General features: G+C 38.1%; 1 protein-coding gene across 4 annotated transcripts in view; it reads right to left on the bottom strand.

Annotated features, from left to right (window-relative positions):
* FHOD3 (formin homology 2 domain containing 3) overlaps positions 1–22,759 on the bottom strand; it is a 376,449-nt gene that overhangs the window by 30,879 nt on the left and 322,811 nt on the right. For all 4 annotated transcript variants that reach the window (XM_059470757.1, XM_059470747.1, XM_059470732.1 and 1 more), the window contains exons 21-25: positions 17,696–17,878; positions 13,053–13,172; positions 12,390–12,551; positions 1,864–2,054; positions 90–282 (exon numbers count right to left, since the gene is read on the bottom strand). In XM_059470757.1, coding sequence (XP_059326740.1) covers positions 90–282; positions 1,864–2,054; positions 12,390–12,551; positions 13,053–13,172; positions 17,696–17,878 — 849 coding nt within the window. The remainder of the gene's footprint in view (positions 1–89; positions 283–1,863; positions 2,055–12,389; positions 12,552–13,052; positions 13,173–17,695; positions 17,879–22,759) is intronic.

Genomic DNA, 22,759 nt, shown 5'->3' with positions numbered 1-22,759 from the left:
AAAAATGGAATAACAATACTTCATATACCACATGCAGTGAAAGAAAGTTTTAAAAATCCATGCTATGGGAGATACCATTTGCCACTTACATCTGTAATCATTTTCCCTCTGGTCTTGTTTCTTTCCCTGTGGTTAGCCCGTTTCTGTTTTTGCTGCAGGACTCGTTCCCTGGTGGTGCGGTACTCCAGAGCAAACTCACTGATAATCTTGCAGAACTTATTGATGTTGACTTCACGTATTGCATAGGGAGGATGGCCCATAAATAATAAAAATGAGTGAAACCTGGAAAAAAAAGAGTTATAAATGTAAAGGGAAAAAATCCTTATTGATGGTCTCTTGGAAAAAAAACAACAACGCTATATTTCACTGAGTCCATTTATTACATTGCTAGCTCCCATCATTTCCTTTGTGCTACAGAATTTTCATGGATGCTTTGCATAACATTGGTATGTTTTATAATTAAAACCATGAAAGTCTAGCCTATGATAACTTCATCCTAGTCTACTTTCCCAGGCTGATGCAGGAGATAAAATATTTATGGAACTCCATCACTTTATATGACTAATTTGGCACATGAATGACCAATTTCATTTCTGTTATAGAAAAAAATATTTATTAAATTTCACTTCTATTTATTTGTATTAAGCAACTTCAAAGAGGCTGTTAGGACTTTGGGCAAAGTCTAGACAAGAAGAATGCAGATTTACAGGCTAGCAAACACAAGAAGGAAAGAATTTCTGGTTCACAAAACTGACCATAAAATTATATTATCTACCAAGTACATTAGTTTGGGACACTCTCAATTCACAGTTTTACTGCTTCTGTGGCATTCAGAGCTTTTGCACTATTTGCAGTTTTTACTATTGCTTCTATATTGCATGATTTACAGCAGCACACTGAATGTGTAAAAATGTATGGGAATTCATTTTAACTGCATCTACATCCCTGAGGACAAAAAGTCTTCCCAATCTTAGAAAGATGCAAGTATATGAAAACATTTTTAAAAACTATCATAGCCATTCCAGGATATCAGCGGAGAAAGTTGATATTTTTTTTACTTGCACAATGCATATGATAAACACAACAGGAAACTAATGAATTCACTTCCCTTCCATTGCAATTGGGATTTCTGCTTACTTGTGGCACAAACCCTAAGTCATTACAAAAATGAAAGAAGAACTGAATCAACTTCTCAAGTGTATACCGACAAATTTGGGATAATGTGGAATCCAGTTCTTAATTTTGACCACAGCAATTTGGAAATTATCCAGAAGTTGGAAAACCTCTCACAGTTTCATTAAACTCAACTGCAAATCCTAGGGAGAGGAATCCTAAATCTGTCTTCAGCTGGTATAAGCATAAAACACATAGTCAAAGATCTTGCAAATAAGAGTGGTTCTGCCTACAAAAGAACTCGTTGTACAAGACTGATTTCAGCTTCTTCATATGATGAATTTGTCAAGAAAACAATATTTTTTTGTGACAGTTTGTTCTTGTTTATCAGACAGTAAGTCAAGTCTCCTTAAAAAAATTCCAGGGATAAACAGAAAATCTATCAACTTAACTCTAAAGCTGCTAGCTTTTGGGGACTAGGAGGCAAAAGACACAGTTATTACACCTTGGTAATAAATGATTGCCTGGATGATTGCTTTTTTTAAAATCAAAAATATAGAAATTTCTGGAGTGGGGGTGTTTCTTAAATGGAGACTATAACAAAATATGCACCACACACAACTCAGCAACATTCCCTGCAGGAATGGGCATTAAACACTTACAAAATACATATATTTATGATGTCATAACTTATAATTTTATCAAGTCATTTACTATCTAGGTATTGCTGTCACCAATAGAATTCTGTACCTGTTAATTATTCTTCTATGAACAATCTTCAGGATTATGATTCTTTCTGCACAGTCTTTAAGGAACTCAGACATTTTTTGCTTTAGACTTGGCTTCATTTCATGCTTTGCTATAGCCTTAAGGTGATCCCATGATGCTTTGCACCGTCTTTCCATCTGACACAAGTTTTCCTGGAGTTGTTCAAAGTCAACCTGGAAAAAGATAAAGGAAAAGAAAAGGTAACACTTGAAGTGAAAACACTGCAGTTGTATACCTGGATATCCAAGCAATGCAATCTGTGTATATGAAAGAGTCAAGGTAGTAGCAGCATGACATTATTAATTATTAGTAAACAATAAAAAATAGCTTTCTCTATCACACTATGTCTAGGCATGTAATGCTAGTAAAGAAAAACTGAAAACAAAGAAATACCCATACACATATATTTGGTTTTATTCTTGGAGGCCTAACATCTAAAGACGGGACAAAAAAAAAGTTGTGATGTGTTTTTTCCCTTCCTAATAACTTCATGTTTGCACCAAGCAACTGCATGACTCAGTTCTTTCTGAGGTAATACAAAACTTTCTCTTTTTCTTAATCCTTTTCTCTACTACTCAAAGCTTTTTGTACCCTGTTTACTGCTCTCTGTTGTACCTTGCCAAGCATTCTCCATTTTAGGAAGTACTTGGATCTATTCCCTAGTCATGCACTGACTTGTTAATAGATGATCTAGTTCTAATCACAAAATTCATGGGCCAGAATTTTTTAAAGCTCTATTGAAAGTATGTGTTATTTAGTGATCTCAGCACTAACTTTCATCCCTTGATATACAATCCCAATTTACTGGCTTGTAACGGGATCATATAACGACTCTGAAAGTCTCTCAACACAGTTAAAATAAATGATTGCACCTTACAGTAACATTCATCAGGATAGAGGCCAACACATTCCACAGAAGGTGAGGGAGAGCTTCTCCCTTATTCATCAACCAAAAAAGGTGTTCAAATCATGATACTCTTACAGGAGACACTCAGGACGTGTTGCTAACAACTCAACAAAGTGCATCAATGACCCAGCCACAGCACACAACAGATGAGAAAAATAAAACTACCCATGTTCTGGAATTCTGGAGACAGGAAAAACGATTTTATAATACCACTTCACAGTTCAGATGAACTGAAGCTATAAAGTACAGACTTAGTTCTCAGATTCTAAACACATCAGTGCTTGGGATGTTCCAGTCTCATACTCCAGTTAATTCCTTAATGCTAAATGAAAACTGGTGTCAGGGGTAGGTTTTATTTCATTCTTCTTAGCTGTGTGCAGCATCCACTGCTGAGACCTTTACTGAGAATAGCCATAAGAAATGCATTATTATTAAAAAGCTCCTGGTATTGATTTGATTTGTTTATGCTGTGATTTATAAAGTGATGAATTTTTCCTCTTCCCAAGGAAATAGAAACATCCTTTGATCCACTCTGCTATTCAGAAAAGCCCTGCAGGCGGAGCAGCTGTGGGGTATTTGCTTTCCTTATATCCATATCAATGCATATGTTGAAAAGAAAAAAAAAGTCCTTTCCAGGTCAGTATTTTCACTGTTGATGATAAACACATTGCAGTTCTCCACAGATGGTGTATCTAAAACACACATGGAGAAAAATACTAGCATTTCTGTTAAGGAAAAAAAAGACAAGGTTTAGGTCTTCTCAGTAAGAATTATCCAACCTGGGTGAGGAAGCATCTCAGCCGCTGTAGCTGAGAAATTTAAACTCATGACATTTAATGGCAGAATGAGTTTTACTTTAATCTATCAAAAAAGGTCTGAGCTTCAGGCCTGTAGGGGTTCAAGAAACATCTTTGGAGAACAACAAATCTGGGGGGAATGTGGGGAATTCCTGGCCCCTTGAAATCTGCCAACAGTCAGCAAGTCAGCACAATCACAGGAGTGGGAAGTTCCAGCAGGGATGGGGGCTGGTAGGTTGAGCTATGGGACACTCATGAGTTTTTTGAGCACAAACAAAAATTCAGTCCTCTATGGAAGTCCTAAGGAGACTGCAGTAAGAAGAACACCACCTGAACTCTCCTGAAATAAACCTCTGTGGAGCACAGGTGTGCTCGAGCAGGAGCTGTAGAGTCCTGGAGGAGTAAAGGAGTAAAGTAGGAACTCCAGTACAGGATAATGTACCGGTGTATTCGCCAAAGGCAAACTGTACAGCGCCTGAAAGAATGTGCCAAACCTCCATGGAATCTCTGTTTGCCAGCTCTCCAGTGTTTGGTCACTTGCTTGTGGACAGAAAGGAATATATTTGCAGAAAAACATCCACATGTGAAATATTAAAGTTCCAGTTTTTCTTGGATTCAATCAAGTACCCCACCTGAGACTTTAAGAAATGCTTTTTCATCAGTGCCAATTTTGTGTGTAGACACAGAATCCATTACATTTCAGTCTGCTCCAGGTCTGTGGCTCTGCTCAGGATATTATATACAAATGTACCAGTAAGAGTGATGAGAAATCCCAATTACAAGAGACCCCAAAACATGTTCATATGATAAGGAGAAAAAAAACTTGTGTGGGGTAATAATGGCAATTATTCAATATGTTATGCATAAAGAAAACATTAAAAAGCATTTGTAATACCATACTACCTCTTTACCAGTTCACACAGCATTGCTAAGGGAGCATGGATTATACCTTCTGATTTATGTGCTTAATTCCAACACTTCACTAAAGGAAGTAAAAGGAAGTAATGATGCGTAATAGTAGAGAAATATGAATCCTCTCTGTTCTTTCTTTCTTGAAATGAAAGATGCACCAATTCTTGCGTGCATGTGGATGGTCATGCTGGAACTAAGAAGGAACTCAGGTGAGCTGTAGCTCCAGGAGAGCTCAGCATAGGAGGCACTCGGACAAGAACTGCTGTGGCATTATTTTATAACTATGCTCCACTGACTAAAAGGAAGCAGTAATCTGAAATAGTCAGTACAGCTTTCTTGCTGGACAGTAGTGTACAGATATTGTACCAGGCCCGAGGATTTGGAGGAAGGTGGAAACATACATTCTTCTTCTTCCTCAACAGATATATGTGCAAGACATGCAGCTTGCTGCCTGAATAGTTACCTTCTGCTAAATTTTTTTAAATTAATACATGTTCTTTTCTGTGGGAAAAAGAATGAGTGGTCTTAAGGTGTTATGCAAAATAGGAAAGTCCTTTCTTTCAAATACTATGAAATGTTTATTTTAATTTGTAAACTAATTTAAAAACAGCAACTTTCTAAATGGTTCTGGGACATATTTGATATGTTCCTCATTTCTCTGGCCACGCTCCTCTCTGTTCACAATCACACTAGCTAAAAAATATTCAGAACTATTGGTATCTGTGAAATCTCTTGCTAGGCCCACTGTTCAGTTTTCTGAGAAGTGCCTTATAGACACTGTTTGATCAGAGGGGAGTAACCAGACAGTATATGCAAACAGGATGTAAAAGTCAGTTTATGTGAAAAAAAGCCCCTCGGGGTAAGCCTCAGCAAACCAATGCCCTAAACTCACTAATGGGCAACTTTAGAATCAAAAGTCTATTTTTCAATTTAACACAACCATGTTTTTCACTCAGAAACAAAAAATAAAATGACTCAGAACAAAGAATAAAACCTTCCAACCACATGCCAGAAACAGCAGCACTCGCTTTAATCACTTTATACCATTATTTACTGCCTGCTACCATAGAAGCAATGACCTTCCCATAAACAACAAAAATAAAAAGAATTCCACCAAGTTTCTCATTCCACTGGGCTGAGAATTCAGTACCTCGTGACAGACCTACAAACAAACATACCAGAACAAACAGCTTCTGTTCTCACTGTTTTTCACCTGACTCAAAAACTGCCACCACCATCAAATGGCTCAGCATTTACTTCCCTGCTTGTTCTGGTTCCCTGAACATTGGTCCTTACAAGGCATATTTTTTTCAAGTTCAACTCCATCCAATATCACATGCCATGTATAAAAGTTTAAAACTTTCTCATTCATGAAATACTACACCATGCTCTAATCATTCAGGCAGGACATGGATCAGGGAGCCTTTCAGGTCTTTGGGTTGGGATGTTATTCCTCTGTGTGGCCACAAATACCTCATGGCAACACAGGAATTGTACGCTTTATTATTTTTGGGGAGAGAGAGGAATGGCTGCTTTGGGAATTAAATGCAGTAGTTCAAACCTGAAGTGCCTTCCACTATATATTCCCCAGGGCAGCATATACAACTCCAGGTATGCACTGCCATGCACTGCAAACAACTGCAGCCACTGTGAGATAAGAGGTAATTTTTCTTCAGCTTTCCCTTACTTGGAATGTGCTTTACAAACACGTTTCCTTTTCCAGCTAAATCTCCTCTAGTCTTTGGGCTAAGCTCCCCCACCGCAAATACAAAACCATCCTAAAGTCAAAGATGCTGCACCTAAATACACTCACGTTTCCTGCCTCCTGTGTTAACATTCATCTCTTCAACAGGGTCAAAGATGTCACAAGTGGATTGAAGCAAAAACCCCAAAACGAGGAAATTAATGGAAACTGATGAAAGACTTATTTTCAAAATCACTGTATCTAAAGTTTTGTTCTGAAGGCCAGTGAATAATTTATTACATACTCTCAGCATGCTTGCATAAGATTTCTATTGTTTGATACTGTATTGTTTATTGGTATAGCTTGTTTCTTTTAGTGGTGAACATATAAAATCCAGTTATTTTCTATGGAAGATGTGGATTTCTGCATTTTCTTCTTAGTCACAAGGTGCATTTAAGAGAAGATTGATGCTTTCAGAATGACACGTTGTCTTAAATGCACAATAAAATGACAACTATTTTATTGTACCTCATAGAAAGATATACATAACCACACACAAGCTTTCTCTTTTCAAAGTTCAAGATAGTTTCTGCAGCAGACCACAGTCTAGTCTGAGCTGTTTATAATTTAGGGTCAGACCGTTCATTCTCACATTATTACAGGGATGCGTTCTGGCAGGGAACATGAAATCTTCCTCTTTTCCTGAGTTGGTTCAGTGCCAAAGGAAATTCTGAGAATTGCTCCTTGCAAACACACTGTCATCTGAGAGCAGCGACCTTCTGTGGCATATGTTCAAAACTCTGTCTCCTCTAATATTTCCAGAGTGGTTTCCTTCACCAAGTGTCACAAGAATTATCCCAAGACCCTTGTTAGTCTGACTTGCACACTGTGGGCATGCATTTTAACCAAGATAGATGCCAGTTCTCTTCAGCAAGCAATATATAAAGAAGGTTCTGCTCAGACATTTCTAATTCCTGGGTAAGAAGTGGCATTCTGTGAAAATGATTTTGGAAATGAGAGCACCTGAATCAACCCACTAATGAAAAATTACAGGACAGAGATGGCAGAGGTGCTTACTGAGGTATGGCCAGATGAGTCTGCCCAATTGTACACACATCTCCACTGCATTTTGCTTCATTGAACAATATCCTAACTACATGGGATCTTTTTGCAGATGCTGTATGGCAGTTCCCACAGTCTGGGACAAAGGAGAGCCATACCAGACAGTGGTGACATAGGTCCCTTCAGACAGTGTTATGTCACCTGCAACAATTCCTGCAGTCATATCACCTGGAATATTATTGAAACACCACAGTGCCATCAGGCACATGTGCTAAACTTCATCTGCTGTCTTTGAAACAAAACCTCAAAGTCTCATTTGCCATGGAAACTCCTTACCCCTTGCCCCAGTATGCTCTGCAGCCAACAGGATCTGCCTCTCCCTGCTCTGCTTTCACCTCTGCTCCTGCTAGCCCATGCCACGATCTGAGGCAGCTGCTGGCATCACAAGGAATGACTGCAAGAAACCTTGCATTCCTGGACTTTTTTTCCATGGAAAATAATTTGACTTTTGGCATTTATTTTTGTTTGAAATAATGTAGGGAAAACATACTTGAATGATAACTGCACACAAATACTTTCTGTCAAGCGAGACATGAGAAACCGCAGTGAAAGAATACAGGAGGCAACATGATTTTCCCTACTTTTTAAAAATAGTTTTTTAAATCCTTTCTCTGCTTTCCACTGTATCAGAAGCTACAGCATGTCAGATATCACTTCTGTTCCAGCCAACTAGCTCCTGCCTCCTTATGCCTCCCTGCTAAGGTCCTTGGAGGGCAGGCTACTTGCAGGCTTCCTTCTCCTCTCTGTATGCCTTAGGCTCATCCTAAGTTTTTTCCTATTAGCAATCCTTGTCTCCTCCTGTGTTGCTCACATTTCCTATTTCTTACTTTTAAAAGCTGCCTGCTCCTCTACTGCTTAGTAGCTGTGAGTGTCCTGTGCCCAAATGTCTTGCTGCAGGGGTAAAAAACCAAACAGAAGTTTGACATCTTGTAAGTCAATTAAAATCAGGGGAAGAAAATTACATTTATAGTTTATCTATAGAGCTGGCCAGTTTTCAGGTGCACAGGGGAAGTATTTATGGGTAAGAGAGAGAAGATGAACATTTTTAATATGGACGCATTTTTTATTCACTAACAGAGGAGAATTGGGGTTGAGGCAATCACTTCTTAAGTAAATTTCTAGGAACAACACTCGATCTTAACTGCAGAAATCTGAGGGTCTGCTTCAGTATTAGGTACATCAGTTTTGGTATAACTTCAGTGAAAAACAAAAACTTAAAATACAAAGAAAATAAAAAAGGCAAGTGATTTTAATCATGTGATACTAAATAATCAGTGCTGTGCATGACTTTATAGATGCTTTTTTTTAATCTAGAATTGTATTTTTTCTCTAATTTTTTCACTTGTGTGTTTTTTTGGTGCTACTTATGATGCTAGTCCTTCAGTAAAGAGCTGCAAGTTTTGCAATAACTATACCATTTTGTTTCTGGTCTTTCTAGCTCCTTTTTGGTGGGGGAGTCTGTTTTCTTTATGATTTTGGGTTTTTTCACAAACTAATGCTCAGGAAATTCTTATATGATGCGCATTTCAGGGGAAGGGGCATCTCTGTTTATCTACAGGATGGAAATTGTTTAGCCTTTGTGGTTTCTGAAAGATCTTTGTAGGCAAAACAGAGCTCAAAACACAGCCTAATACACAGTGATATATTAGTTGTCCTTTCCTGTCAGCTTTCCTAAACCAAGATTTTGCCTTGTCTGTGAACATTCCCTTGAAGAGGGCAGCTTGGATGGCTTCCACATCCTAACTCTCTGATTTGTGGCAGCTATGATCAAGTGGGAATAGAGCTTGTTACAGTAATCCATCAGTGGTTTAACACATGCAGGAACATCCCAAGGAGGGAGACCTTGGGCAACACGGGGAAGGTTAAGGCTATAATTTCTCTTAATGTGATTTTGTCTGGCCTTTCTGGATTTTCGTCTGCTTTGGGCAGGGCCACTGGATCAGCAAACCACAGACTGAAAAACTGTGCTCAATTTTGCACGCTCTTAGACCTAAATTTTTTTTTTTTTAGTGACAGGAGTAGGTTAAGCTTTCTTCCACTTTCTATGATTGAAAAATAGAAGAACCACTTGGGAGAATACCATACATGGTGGTGAGAATTTTGGAAAACAAAGGCTCTTCTCTTTTGTGGTAATTTTTCTTCTTAGTGATTAACTTGATCCCAATCTAAGAAAAAAGGGAAATAACTTCTCGGCAAAGAGAAGAAGCAGGAAATGAGAAACCAATACACCTAAATGCTAAAAAAGTAAGAATCACGCAAATTAAAACAAAAAACACAACAGAAAGTTAAAATCTTCCAAACATGAGACTGTTAAAGTCTTCCAAACTCACTGAAGGCAATAAACCAGAGCCTAAACATAGGCTGTACAAGAGGAAAACCAGGAGAAAAGAGATGGAATCTAAACAAAAAATATTTAACGATATAAAACAAAAGCAACAAATTCCTTTATGGTTAAAAAAAAAAATAAAAATATGTAGGAGGTCCTGGATCACTGGGGAGAAAAGAAACTGAGGAAGACAAAAATCAGAGAAGGGAAGCAAGATTACTTCTTTTCATCCAGCTTCACCACAGAGGATGTTGGGGAAAAAACTACTCTGGTGCTCCTTTCCTTTTTCTGTATTATATTTTTAAGAGATGTGAACTGATAGTGAGGTTTGAAACCTTACTAGCAGAAATACATGTTGGAGAGAGATGATATCTTACAAAGAACTAAACAAGTAAAATACAGTAATTATGTCATCAATTAAAATAAAGAAATTGAGGCACTGGCTAAAATGAACATGAATATGTATGAAACTATACTTGGTAACTGAGAGAATAAAAGGATAGTAGAAGTTTTACCTGTCCCTAGAAAAGCAGCAAAGTTTGTGCAGTGGTCAAGGTTTTGTTACTGTATCTGGTAACTTGGCTGAAAGGATGAGTGACAGGAAACTTAATACATAAAAACCACCACTACATTCTGAATGTTTATAAAATAGGAAATTGATAAGACTAAGTAAAGAAAATAAAATTTCAAAATCTTTTCAAGGGACTCATGGGAGGCCACCTGTGAATTGTGAGGTTAAGAGAGCAAAAGAAAAGAAGGAATACACATTTATTCTCCTTCGTTGACAGGGCTAAGAGCAGGCATCTCATGGTTTGTGCTTTGTATCATACTAATATTCAAAATTATCTGGAAATAAGGAAGCACATCCAGAAGGTAAAATCCACAGATGGCAGGAAATTATTCAGATTAGTCCTGACTGAAGATTATTAGGGGTTTGAGAGATAAGCAGTAAATCCTCTTCAGCAGATCATGGTCACTGCTGTAGACTGCAATGAAGTACAGAGTGCACGGCACTATCCAACTCCATTGGGAGTTCTGAATGCTCTGTCAGCTCAGGACACTGCCTGGCTCTCCTTGGGAACTGCCCTGGGACAATGGGTGTCCAAAGGGTACCAGCAGTCAAAGAACACAGAGAAAACCTCAGAACATCTAACAAAAAGTAGCAGAATGGACAAACACAGTAAGATTTGACAGTGATAAGGAGAGGCTGGAATGCTGTACTTTTGTTTAACACATTCCAAAAAAGTAAGATGAAGGAAAAGTGTGGAAATGGTCTCATAAACAAACAATATAAAAGGATCATTTAAGACACGGATCTGAGCAGCCTAGTTTAATCTGGTCTTGCACTGAAAAGGGTGATGGATCATATAACCTTCAGAGATCCTTTCCAACCTAAGTTACTCTGTTAATTAGAAAGAAAAAATATTTTTATTGTTCAGTATATTCAGACAGTAATTCCTGAAACCGGCAAATTGAACAGCAGAAAAAATAGATTATGAATTCATTGTTGCAAGAACTGCACTAGGAGCCAAAATAAGATTTCATTTTTGCAGTTTAAAAAAAAAAATGTATTGTATTATACAGATGTCCTGGGTTGTGGGGGCAGAGTTGTTTGCCCTGACACTCTCCAGCTCCTCTCCCAATATCCAAATAAGGTGGCCTTTGGAAAATAAATCCTCCCTCTATTTGATGCACATAATGAGAATTATGGCTCACGAAATAACATTTTTCTAGGAGAAATCTTTCATTCCCTTAGAAAGTTCTTGTGCTCTTCTGTCAAGCAGCTGGTATTGGCCACTGTCTGAATCAAGACACTGGACTAGAAGGACACTATAATTATCTGCTGTAATTATTACCATTTCCATGAGACTTGACTCCTAAAGAGAATTTTTATGTTTGCTATCTCCCATGTTTACTCCATTCATCAAGCATTGTACTATTTTTAAGGGTTATTCATGAAATTTCACACTCTGAGAGATTCAAGAGTGAGTTTACAGTGTTTCTATGATGCTGGTCACAGCAGTTATAATCTCCATACCATACTGAGCCATTGACCAGACCTATACATTAACCAGGGAATTACCATTTTTTGACAAGATTCCTTTATTTCTATTTATGTTCCCTAGCTCGTATGGAGATCTCAAGAGATCCTCTGGAGATGCTCAAAACTCACCTGGACTTTTCTTCTGCAACCTGCTTTAGGTGAAACTGCTTTAGCAGGGGTTGTACTAAGTCATATGCTGAGGTCCTATTCAACCCCACCAATTCTGTGATTCTGTGAGTTAAACCAAGTATTTCAAGGACTCTTTAATTCTAGAGACACATTTTATTAGTAAAAAATTAATTCCTTCCATTGGATTTAAAATACAATCAGGCATCTGCCTTATAAAAGAGATTCCCCCAAGCCACAGAATAAATGAACCTGAAGATACTGGTGAAAGTTTTAACTTGAAAATAGTTCCTAATAGTAATATACATTAATAATGTACATAATATTAACATGGCTGTCACAACCAATGGCTGCCTAAGAGTGCTCTGATGAAGGAACCTTGTGACAGACGCAAATAAAGTTCAGGAGAGAGAGTACTGGCATCTTTGAAACTCAGTGCAAATGACAAAATGAACACACAGTTGTAAATAGTGCTGCAACCAGGGAGGATCAAAAAATCAAAGAAGAGAATATAATAAAACCTTAAATATTTCACTTCAAAGAGGTGTTATAAAAATTTACATGTAGATGTATTTACCTACTGGACATACCTTGGCTGACCTAGTGATGGCCCCGATCTCTGAATAAAGATCAGTGCTGTCTGGGAACTTTTCTACCACCATAGTGCAGACGTGGTGCAGGAGAGACTGTTTGTGCACTGTGTCCTTGACTTCTGGAACCTTCTCGAGGTAGCTCAACTCAAAAGCTTTGGCCTGTAATGTAAAAAAAGGACATTAAAAATAAAGATATTTAAAAAAAGACATTAAAAATAAAAATGCTTACTCCTTCCCATGCAGATTGGTAGACAAAAATGATGAGCAATAAGGGGCAGAGGGGAAAGAAGAAGAATCCTACAGGAGAGGAAACTCATTGCTTTTATTAATTTTTAACTTGCTGAAGACTAGGCCTAAAATCAATCCATCTGCAGTGAAATGACCCACGACACAGTTCTCTCACTTTGAATGCAAAGCATCAATAGTACACTTAAGGGAGTTACACTAGAACAGTGCTTAGCTCCACTTTCCTTCAGATTATGCTGAAAGAGGTAAGACACAATACAAAACACTCTAACACAGAAAAAAAAGCACATTATATTCCCTAAATTACTTTTCTGGTACAAAATAAATAGCGGGTTACAATTTTCACAATGGTTTTGACTTTTGTTTTTTTGAAGGAAAAAAGCTAGAGAGGAAATTCTGGGACATCAGGCTTACATTGGTTCCATTCAGAAAGTTCCCAATGGCTAGCAGAGTAGAAAGGATAAATCCCAAAGTTTTATTGTGCTCCAGTTGGTCCATTCCCTCCTTCAGGTCTAGCAGTGGTTCTGCAACTTCCTACCATAGGAACAGAAACAAGAAAGTGAAGGTTAGTTTTTAATTCTATGGTTTAGATTAATTACTGCAAAAAGTTCCTGAACTGGTGTCTTGCAGAGTGTAAAACGGCCATGTGTGCTGGCTTTCTTCCATGTTCCAGCTAATAAATCACATACAAGGACAGCAAAAAAAGTACATAAAATATTTTCCTACTGTTGTTCCTTTATGTATGCAACTGCCTTACTTGTCCTGGGACTATCCTGTGATTCCATACTGGAGAATGCTGCTGCATTTCAGTTAAATCCATGAACATGCCCAAGCCCCAACTTATAAAAAAGGCTTCTTAAAAGTATTTTTTCTAATCTTTGAACAACAAATTTAAAAAGTTAGAAACCTTACTGACTTAAAATTTGTAGCTTGACCCTACAGCTTTCTTCAAATGATAGCTATTTTTGTGTTTTAGATATGGTTTTGTGCTTATGAGAATTTAAAACTGAAAAAAAAATCTGCTGTAAACATAAATCTTTAAAAATAGTCTCATTTCAATATTTTAATTTAATGCATCTTTCATCTTCACATGTTATCTGAGTATAGATGTGCATACTGGTATGGCTTGAAATCATAAATTCTGTTCCATTACCTCAGGAAGTGAACTGCACCAGAGAGTTCAAAGGAAGAGAGTGAGGGTAATTGAGTTGACAGAACTTATTGCTATGTCTCTGTGTGAGGCCCAGGGTTATTTACTTTGTATGCACACTAACAGTTCACATTGTTCCTATCTTCAAATGCCATTTTAACATCCGTGAGCAGCATTCCTTTCACAGAATCATAGAATGGTTTGTTTTGGAAAAGACTTGAGGATCATCTAGTTCCTACCCCTATGCCATGGGCAGGGAGACTTTTTTCCCAATTTCCCATATTGTTATACTCTTTATGAGCCAAGAAGCCAAAATTAAGCTGCTATTTTAGACCAAAAGGCAAAGTAATTGAGAATTTCACTTTCTTGGAGACACACAATGGTTTCTTCAACAGCTGTAGTGATAGTTTACAATACAAGATGAATGAAATATATTTCTAGTCCCTACAGAAAAATTTTTCTCTTGAAAAAGAGATGAGATAGTGAGCTAAGTAGTTTATACATCAGAGGAGAGGTGCTAAATAATCCAAGACATTATCAAAGTGAATGAAAATGATACTGCTGCACAGTATTCTTTGAGTTGCTTTAAATTCAGTGTTGATTTAGTTTGTTTTGTTGCATTATGGGATGATTCAATTTGCTCTGAATCTGTGGTAAACATGGGCTTCTGAACTATTTCATTTAAATCAATTTTCAACCTGCCAAAAAAGCATTGCTAAAAGACTAATTTAAAACATTCTCCAGGTAAATAAGAAGGAGGCATACGAGGCTTCCAAACCAGGCCATACTGAGCCCTTCATTGAGCTATTTAGACAAGTTATCTAATCTTAGACTTTTTTGCATATAGTTCACATTTGTAATTATTCTTTATTTCTTTTTTTATTGGAGGATTAAAGAACAATAAAAAAGTGTGCAACATACTGAACAATGAGACAAATTTATGATTTTTTCAAATTTATCCACTCTTGTTTCCTATAAAACTTACCTTCCACCTAAAGAGGGCAGATAGATAAGGCAGAGCTACCTCATATCCTTGGATATCACATTTTTATTTTTCAATTAAAAATTAGGTTTGAATGAAATTTGAGGACTGGTCCAGAACTTCTGTCTGAAAGACATCTTATAATGCCTGATCCAATGTTTGATGGACATGTACAAATGTACTCAACTCATTGTACTTTTTTAATTTCTGCACCTGCTTTTATTAATTTTGTGACCTTTTAGTAGTCAGCAAAAAGGATATATTTGCCTGCAGTGATCTTAATTAAAAAAAAAAAATCAAAGTTTCTATTCCTTTTTAAGACCTTTACAGCCCCTTTGAGATAACAGAATTTGACAATATCTGCATCATAAGTAATTCCATATGAGGAATGAATAGCAACACAGTGCAATTTTTTTAACTACTTCTGTCTGTGCATCTAAACTAGGATACCAAAAGAAAGGAGAGGGAAATTATTGTTCAACTAATGACCTTCAGTAAGCATTTAAGTTAACATTCATTCATTTTTCTTTAATTTAAATTTTTTAGAGAGAGCAAAGAGTGATTATTTATTCATCCAGTTCAACTCCACACAGGCTGAGGATGCTTCCTACAAATGTACCCCTACTTGCTTCAGTTAATTAAATTCAAGCTAAGAAAGATGATTTCTCTTATTATGCCTGAAAAGTTTTTAATGAACATAAACAAGGTATCACTTAACCCATTTCTTGAACAATTAACATTATTTTCTTTCAGGTTGTCAGAGATGAAGCTAAAACCTACTTAGGCAGAGCTCTGTTCTTGGCAGGTTAGCAGAAGAGTCTCATGTATGAGAACCCCGGTCTTACCAATAACTCAGGTGTTTCACACTGTTGGTAACAGGGACCATCTAAAACTCCCAGCCTCATGGAAATAATAGCACTCATATCTTACAGAAAATGAATGTGTGACTTGATAAATAATATGAGTGCATTCTGAACTGCTATGAATTTTCCTTAATACAAGATAAGATTAAAAAAGAAAAGATCAAGCAAATGCCGGACAAAAAAAGAAAGGCAAAGCTGTGGAGCTAAGTGATTTTGGGACCTACTTTTCATGAAGGGTTTGACCTTTTGCAGATAGATCTACAAAAACATAGTTTCAAGAATAGAAGAATGTTAGCAGCTCAAGGGTCTCTTTTATCATCATAATCACTAATGCAAATTACTTCATTTTTTAAAAACTGAATATCACAGTATCTTATTTCAGTCCAAATAACATGTACATTTACTGATTACCTGGAACTCTGACCTTACTCTGTAACTGGAGACCCAGGTGCTCACTCTGCCTTGCACTCCTGATGTCTGATCCTGTTTCTTTGTCCTCACCCAAGACCCAAGCTGTCTGTCCTATCTATGCTTGTCTGCTAGGCTTATCATGTGCTCCTCATACTTTATCACACTTATCACATGTTACTTCCTCTACCATTTTATGGTAGGTACTGTGCTTAGTCCTATCTACCTTCAAACAGGGACAAAAATGTTGGTTTTGTCTTCCCTACAGATGTTGCTTCTCTGAGTAATTTAACTATTTGAGACATTTTGTACTAGCATGCCTTCTACACGGATTTTAGCTGGCAATAAATTAACTTTGTGGCAAAAGGAAACTCAGAATTTCTTTAGCATTTAGTGGTGCTTCAAATGTTGCTTTTTGATTGAGAGGACCCTAGAAAGTCTAGGTATATGCAGAGATTAGTAACTACTGCTAACTCAGCTTCCATGAAAGGTACAATTTAGCCTTGTGGTAACTTCAAAGCAGAATAAATAGCTGTACCAGAGTGAAAAAAACCCAAAACAAAACAGAACAAACTGGCAAAGAAGTATTCATGCCAGATACAAGTATTTTGCTATACAAGTCAGAATTGTAACTGGCTAATACTAAAACATTCCAATAAAAATCCTGGGTATTCGTGTGATTGCATGTCCTAACATCTAAGAAAATTAAATAAATGTTGAGTAATCTTGACAGTATCACCTGCAAATCAATCCACTGTTGCACAACTCATTAAATAACCATTTCTAGGTAAACATAAGGAATTTTCACAAGCATGTGAAACTTTTTTCACGTTTCACTTTTTAGAATCCATATCACACAGTTATACTGATTTTTTCAATACACACCTATGTGCACAGATACAAAAGGAATATGTAGAGGAGAGAGCTACTTTAGTTGCAATGCCAGGGGTATGCACCACAAGTGCAGCCAAAAGGAAGCTCCTGTGCAGAGATTTCTGAAAACCTTATGAAAGGCAGCAAGTACCTGAAATCTCCTGAAACACAGCTTCATTCTGTCTCACCTATGCATGAAAATTTTATCCACTTTTTTAAAATTTGTGCCCATGATTCATCATTCTTGACAGACGCCCCAATTATAGTGTTCTTTGAATGAATGCAAGCCACGGAGAAGGTGGCAACAACTGTGTGTGACTGAGCTGAATTGTCTTTTATTTAGAATTTTGAGAGCTATAAACATAAAAACTTTAATGGATGGTGTTTTCCTTAGTTCAAATGGATGTAAGAAAGATCAATACTCTGATGATATAAGACTGAATACAGTAGTCCTCACTCAATCTATATGAAAGAAAAATTCTCATTGCTCTGAAGTAATTTCCTGAATAACAACATCTGGAGAAGATGTGGCAGAGATTTAGCCCTCTTCTTTGTTTCAACATCATTAGTGACTAATTAAAGGAAGGAAGACATAATCTCTTAATTTTCTTTTATAGAAAGAAGAGATTATGAAGGATCAGTTTAGCTGTTTCCTGCTTGGGCACCGAAACAAAAGCGACCCATTTACCATTTCCTCAAAATGTCTGTATAATACCAAGGTCAGGGAAAGATTAAGCAAAGCCTCGGAAGAGTCTCCACCCATCCCTGTGCTTTTCCTCACCTTTTCCACTATCTCATAGTCCATCTTGAAGGCCCAGAGCTGGAGCCTGGCGGAGAGTTCGCTGATGGAGGAGAGGGTGAGGAGGAACTGCTCAGCGCTGCCCAGGGGGACATCAGGATTCGCCAGCTGGGCCTCCTGGATCTTCTGCTTTTCCTCCTCAGTGGGGATCATGGTCAGGATTTTCTGTACAGGGAGCCAAAAGGCAAACATCAGTGGTGGGGCTGAGAGGAGTGTGAGGGCTGGTTGTTGTGTGACCCCACAGCAGCCACAGTCAAAGTCCTCAAGTCCTTGGCTGTTAAATTAGGACAGCACAGCAGCAACCAAGAACTAATCCACTGTACAAGGAAGCAAAACAAGGACTGCTATCTCACACACCTGCAGTTTGTTTAAAATTGTGTCTGGATTGAAATTTTTATTTTTTTGAAATCTGTGTTCAGTAGATAGTAAGTGGCTAACCATGGGATGAAACACTGAAGGGCATGAAAGGAAATTGGTTAGGACTGATCTCATCGACTTTCATATGTTTAAGTCAGAACTTAGTATCTTTTTGTAAATTACATGTGGAAGTAAGGGTAGAAGGAGAACAGTTTTGTGGCCTATGATTTACAGCAAGTCAGACTAGACTTTAAGGTCTCATTTAGCTCCAATATCTATAAATCTTCTAGCACAATTGTAAGTATACAGGAATAACTTGAAAACTCCTGTCCCTTGCTGTCCCCATAATTTCTTACTTTTGTTCAGTCTGTTTTGTTTTTCTTATGGAACCTGGAAACTATTACAGCTTACTAGGTCACTCTTAAAGATTTCACCCTAACAACAACTTCCCAATGAACACACATTGAATTTAAAGCTGAATTATGCATTGCATAAAATATGTCCTTTTTTCCTTTTATCTGAAATAGGATCTCAGTATTTTCAGTTTCTGCTGTCAGTGTGGTACAAAATATTTAAATTTTAAGTCATGAATTTTACAGGCTTGCTTAAATGTGGCACCTTCCTTCTGAAATTATTGCTCTCTAAGGTATCGCTTCTTAATCAGCTTTTAACACAGTAAATGAACTTCAAAATAAAAAAGAAAATCAGAACAACATAAAGGCATCAGATAAGTTGAGGTCTCTACCCTACTGATCAATGCCTCCTTAAAGCAAAGCAGATTTCTAACACAACTTATGTTTATTCATCTCAAGAATGACATGTTTTTGCTGTAGCAGTCTATAATGATAGAGGCTGTTTTGAAGGGGAGGAGAGAATAATAAAAATACAGCCAAAGAGCTATCAGACCCGCCAATCCAAACTACAGCCTTGTTCCAGCACTGGACATAGCCAATCCATCAAAGCAGCACAACTGCCCCCTTCCAGTACTGAAAGTTTCCCTGGCTGTTTCTACAGCACTGGAGCTAAGTGTGGATAGAGAGCAAGGGACTTCTCCTGGGCAATCAGGCCAAGAACAAAAGTTAAGTAGGCAAATAAGGTTCAATTTGTTGAAATGGGACTTATTTAATTTCAGCCACAGCATTTCTATTGCTGTCCATTTTCTTCTGTTGACTTCCATAAACATTAAAAAAAAAGCATTTTTTCTGTTAATGTTGCCTGCCTCTCTCTCTTGCTCTTTGTTATAAACAATGACAAAAACAAAAAAATAAAGCCTCCTTGCTTGGACACTCAAGATTCCACCTAAATAAATTAATATCTTAAGTAAATTAAAAAAAAAAAAAAAAAAAAAAAAAAGAGGAGGAAAATCCCTCAACACACTCTGGTGCTTTTCCTTAGCCTGAAAGGACTGCTTGGAAAATATTCTGATGTACACGTGTTTCAACTGACAGCATTTGTGTATTGATTTTGAGATGTGCCATCCATCCATCCATCCATCCATCCATCCATCCATCCATCCATCCATCCATCCATCCATCCACCCACCCACCCACCCACCCATCCATCCACCTAGACATGCTAAAATCTGTAACTTGGGTCATACCTAACATAAAACTAGATTTCTAATTAGCTGCTTTATGGTCTCATTGCTGAATTAATACTCATGTAAAAAAGACTGCAAAAAAAAATCCCAGACTGAGCCTGAAACTCATAAAGAAATGTGCTTTGCAGTGTTCCTTGAAGGAGTCAGGCATCTTAGTGCCTACTCCTCTCTTCCACAAGAGGAAGACACGCCCTCAGCTGAGACAGGGCAGCTTGCAAATAGGATCATATTGGACATCCATACATGGAGAGTTTAGCAGTAGCCATGTGATGGGTGTAAAAATGCTTCTGATGCATTTTTGAAGGCTAACACTGCAGCAGTATTCTCAACTGCCTCCTACAAATAACTAGGATTTTGGCAGCTACTCAGGGATCCCACAAGTATTTTGTGGTGGGGCAATGCCTTCACTCCAAATTTTACACTGCTTTGGGGCATTTTAAAGAGAGCAAAGAAACAGTAAGCTTTATTTCCAAAGGCACTCTGCTCGTCCTTGAGCTTTATATAAACATCACAAGATAGATGGAGCTGACAAAAAGCATTCAAGTCCAAGTTCTGCAAGACTGCTGTGCTGCATACCATACTATGTGAAACAGGGCATGCCAAACAAAAGAGGCTGTGCTTGTGGTGCCAGCTGCAGTGGATCAGCCCTGCTGCTGAAAGCCTTGCCTTCGTGGAACCAGAGCTGCTAGGAGATCCCACACCATCCAGGGTGCAAGTGCCCCCATGACAATGACCTACACCAGTACTCCTGACCTGCTTGGGTAAATGATTCTGATCCTGCTGGTCATCATCGCTGGTGTGCCCCTGAGCAAGTAGTGAAATGCTCCTCTTCTTGATTTCCATGCTGTGACTAATTTGAGCCATTTGTTTGGTGCTGGAAACTGATGAGTACACCATCTGCCACTTTTTTATTATTTTAGTTTTTATTTCTATTATTTTTTTTAAAAATAAAACCCTAACAGTAAAAGTAGCATAAAATCACAGCAGGGCAGAAGGTTACTGGCACCTGACGTGACCATTAAATCACAAACAGCTTAGAGTCCAATCATTAGTTCATATTGCTCTTCCCAGTACACAGAATCCCAGAGTGGGTTATGTTGGGAGGGACCACAGTGGGACTACTGATGCAAGCTCCTTGCTCAAGGAGCCATCCCAGAACACATAGCACAGGACTGCAACCAGATGGTTTATGAATATCTTCAGTGAGGGAGACTCCACAGCCTCTCTGGGCACCCTGTTCCAGTGCTCAGTCATCTGCACAGTATAGAAATTCTTCCTCATATTCAGGTGGAACTTCCTGTGCATCAGTTTTTGCCCATTGCTCTTGTCCTATTGCTGGGAACTACTGAGAAGAACCTGGATGCATCTTGACACCCTCCGTTCAGATACTTAAATATCTCAGTTTGCTCTTCCCCAGGCTGGACAGGCCCTGCTCCCTCAGTCTTTTCTTGTAACTGAGGTGGTGTCAGCAACCTTCATGTCAATGAAAGAAAAACTGGTAATCAATAAACCCTATGCTCATGTTCTCTAGTACATGTGACACATGTATTTCACCTTCATGCACTCTCACAAAACTGTTTGGGCCAGAGCCTTATGTTTTGAGGAAAACGTGTTCAAATAATCGAGGAAAATAAGCAATTTTTGCATGAGATAATGGACCCCAATTATTCTGCTGCCAGACTCAGCCACTTGCTTCAACTTTCAGCAAAGGGATCAAACTGCTCATTTCCTGGACTCTGCCATCCTGAGGTATAATCTCCAAAAGTTCCGAAGAGGGAGGACTTACAAAACCAACATATGACTGAGGATGATGGACACCTCAGTGTGGGATGCAGGGAAGCACCTAAGCAGTGATGGCGAATAGCGCAGCACCTCTGAGGAAATTAGGTGCTTAAGTTTCCTCTTTCCTCTTTTCCTCTTTTGAGATGCTGGGCTTGTCAATGATGATGAGTTTGCAGGGGTGTCTCATCTTTGGTGTTTGGTTTCACCTGATCTTACCAGGTGAACAACAGCCAAAGAAAACAGTAACTCAAATATCTGCTTGTTGTTGTTGTGTCCAAAGCTTTCTGTGGCTTGAGGACCACAAACACATAAGCTGCATCACCAAGCACATGTTAGTGGGTATTTCACCAGATATTTGACAGGCCTCAGAAGACAATCCAACTCCTGAAAGGCTCTCTCACATTTCAGGTTCCCAGGCAGCTGTTAACAAGACCCACTGCTGGTTTGCATTACCTGCTGAAACTCTAAGAAAATGTAACAGCATATGAAGGTCAGAACTTCACTGTAAGGGAAGCTGCCTGCACTAATATTATTACAACTCTTCCAAAAATGATCCAGTTCTGAGAAAGAATTCCATCTGAAATGATGATGACCATCCTTGTAAATCAGGAACTGATACCTCAGACAGACCAGTCCTCTTCCTCAGCTCTCTACAGAAATACATGAACATGTCATTGCTGGTCAGAGGAACTGCAGATTATGTTTTGGTTTGCCGCAAGGAGAGAAAGTGTGGCTTTTTTTTTTTTTTAATAAAGTCTGAAACAGATTAGGGCTGTGATATGATGACTGTGGGTCAGCAAGGCACCACTGAGGCCATTCTCTCTTCTGTGTAGACTTGTGAAAAAGGTGTTCTTTCAGGTCACACAAGCTAGCATCGTTTGAAACATCACACTCTTACAAAGCATTAGACAAACAAATTGGAAACTGCAAATGTTGATGTACCATGTCAATGATCAGAATAAAAATGTAAATACCTTACTTGTTTCCAAAAATCAAATTTTGATTTCTTTTTATACATATCAACATCTGGCTTTTTAACATCAAGCTCTCACATCTTACCCCTTTTTACATCTCAGGGCTATCTAGCCACTCCAGACACCAATATATCAAGCTATTTATTATGGGTGTAGCACACCTGGGTATGGAGGGTACAGCACACCCAGAGATATTTTTTTTTCATTTCAAAGCTTTATTAAAAAGCTATACCTGCTAATGAAATCAACATCATGTAGCATCACAAAGCCATATTGTAAAGCAGAAAACAAACCATGCTAATTTCCTCACAGCATTACCCTAATTTTAGTCTG

This window comes from Ammospiza nelsoni, chromosome 1, assembly GCF_027579445.1.
Source record: "Ammospiza nelsoni isolate bAmmNel1 chromosome 1, bAmmNel1.pri, whole genome shotgun sequence".
In the NCBI taxonomy this organism is placed as follows: Eukaryota; Metazoa; Chordata; class Aves; order Passeriformes; family Passerellidae; genus Ammospiza; species Ammospiza nelsoni.
This window is presented reverse-complemented; position numbering and strand designations above follow the sequence as displayed.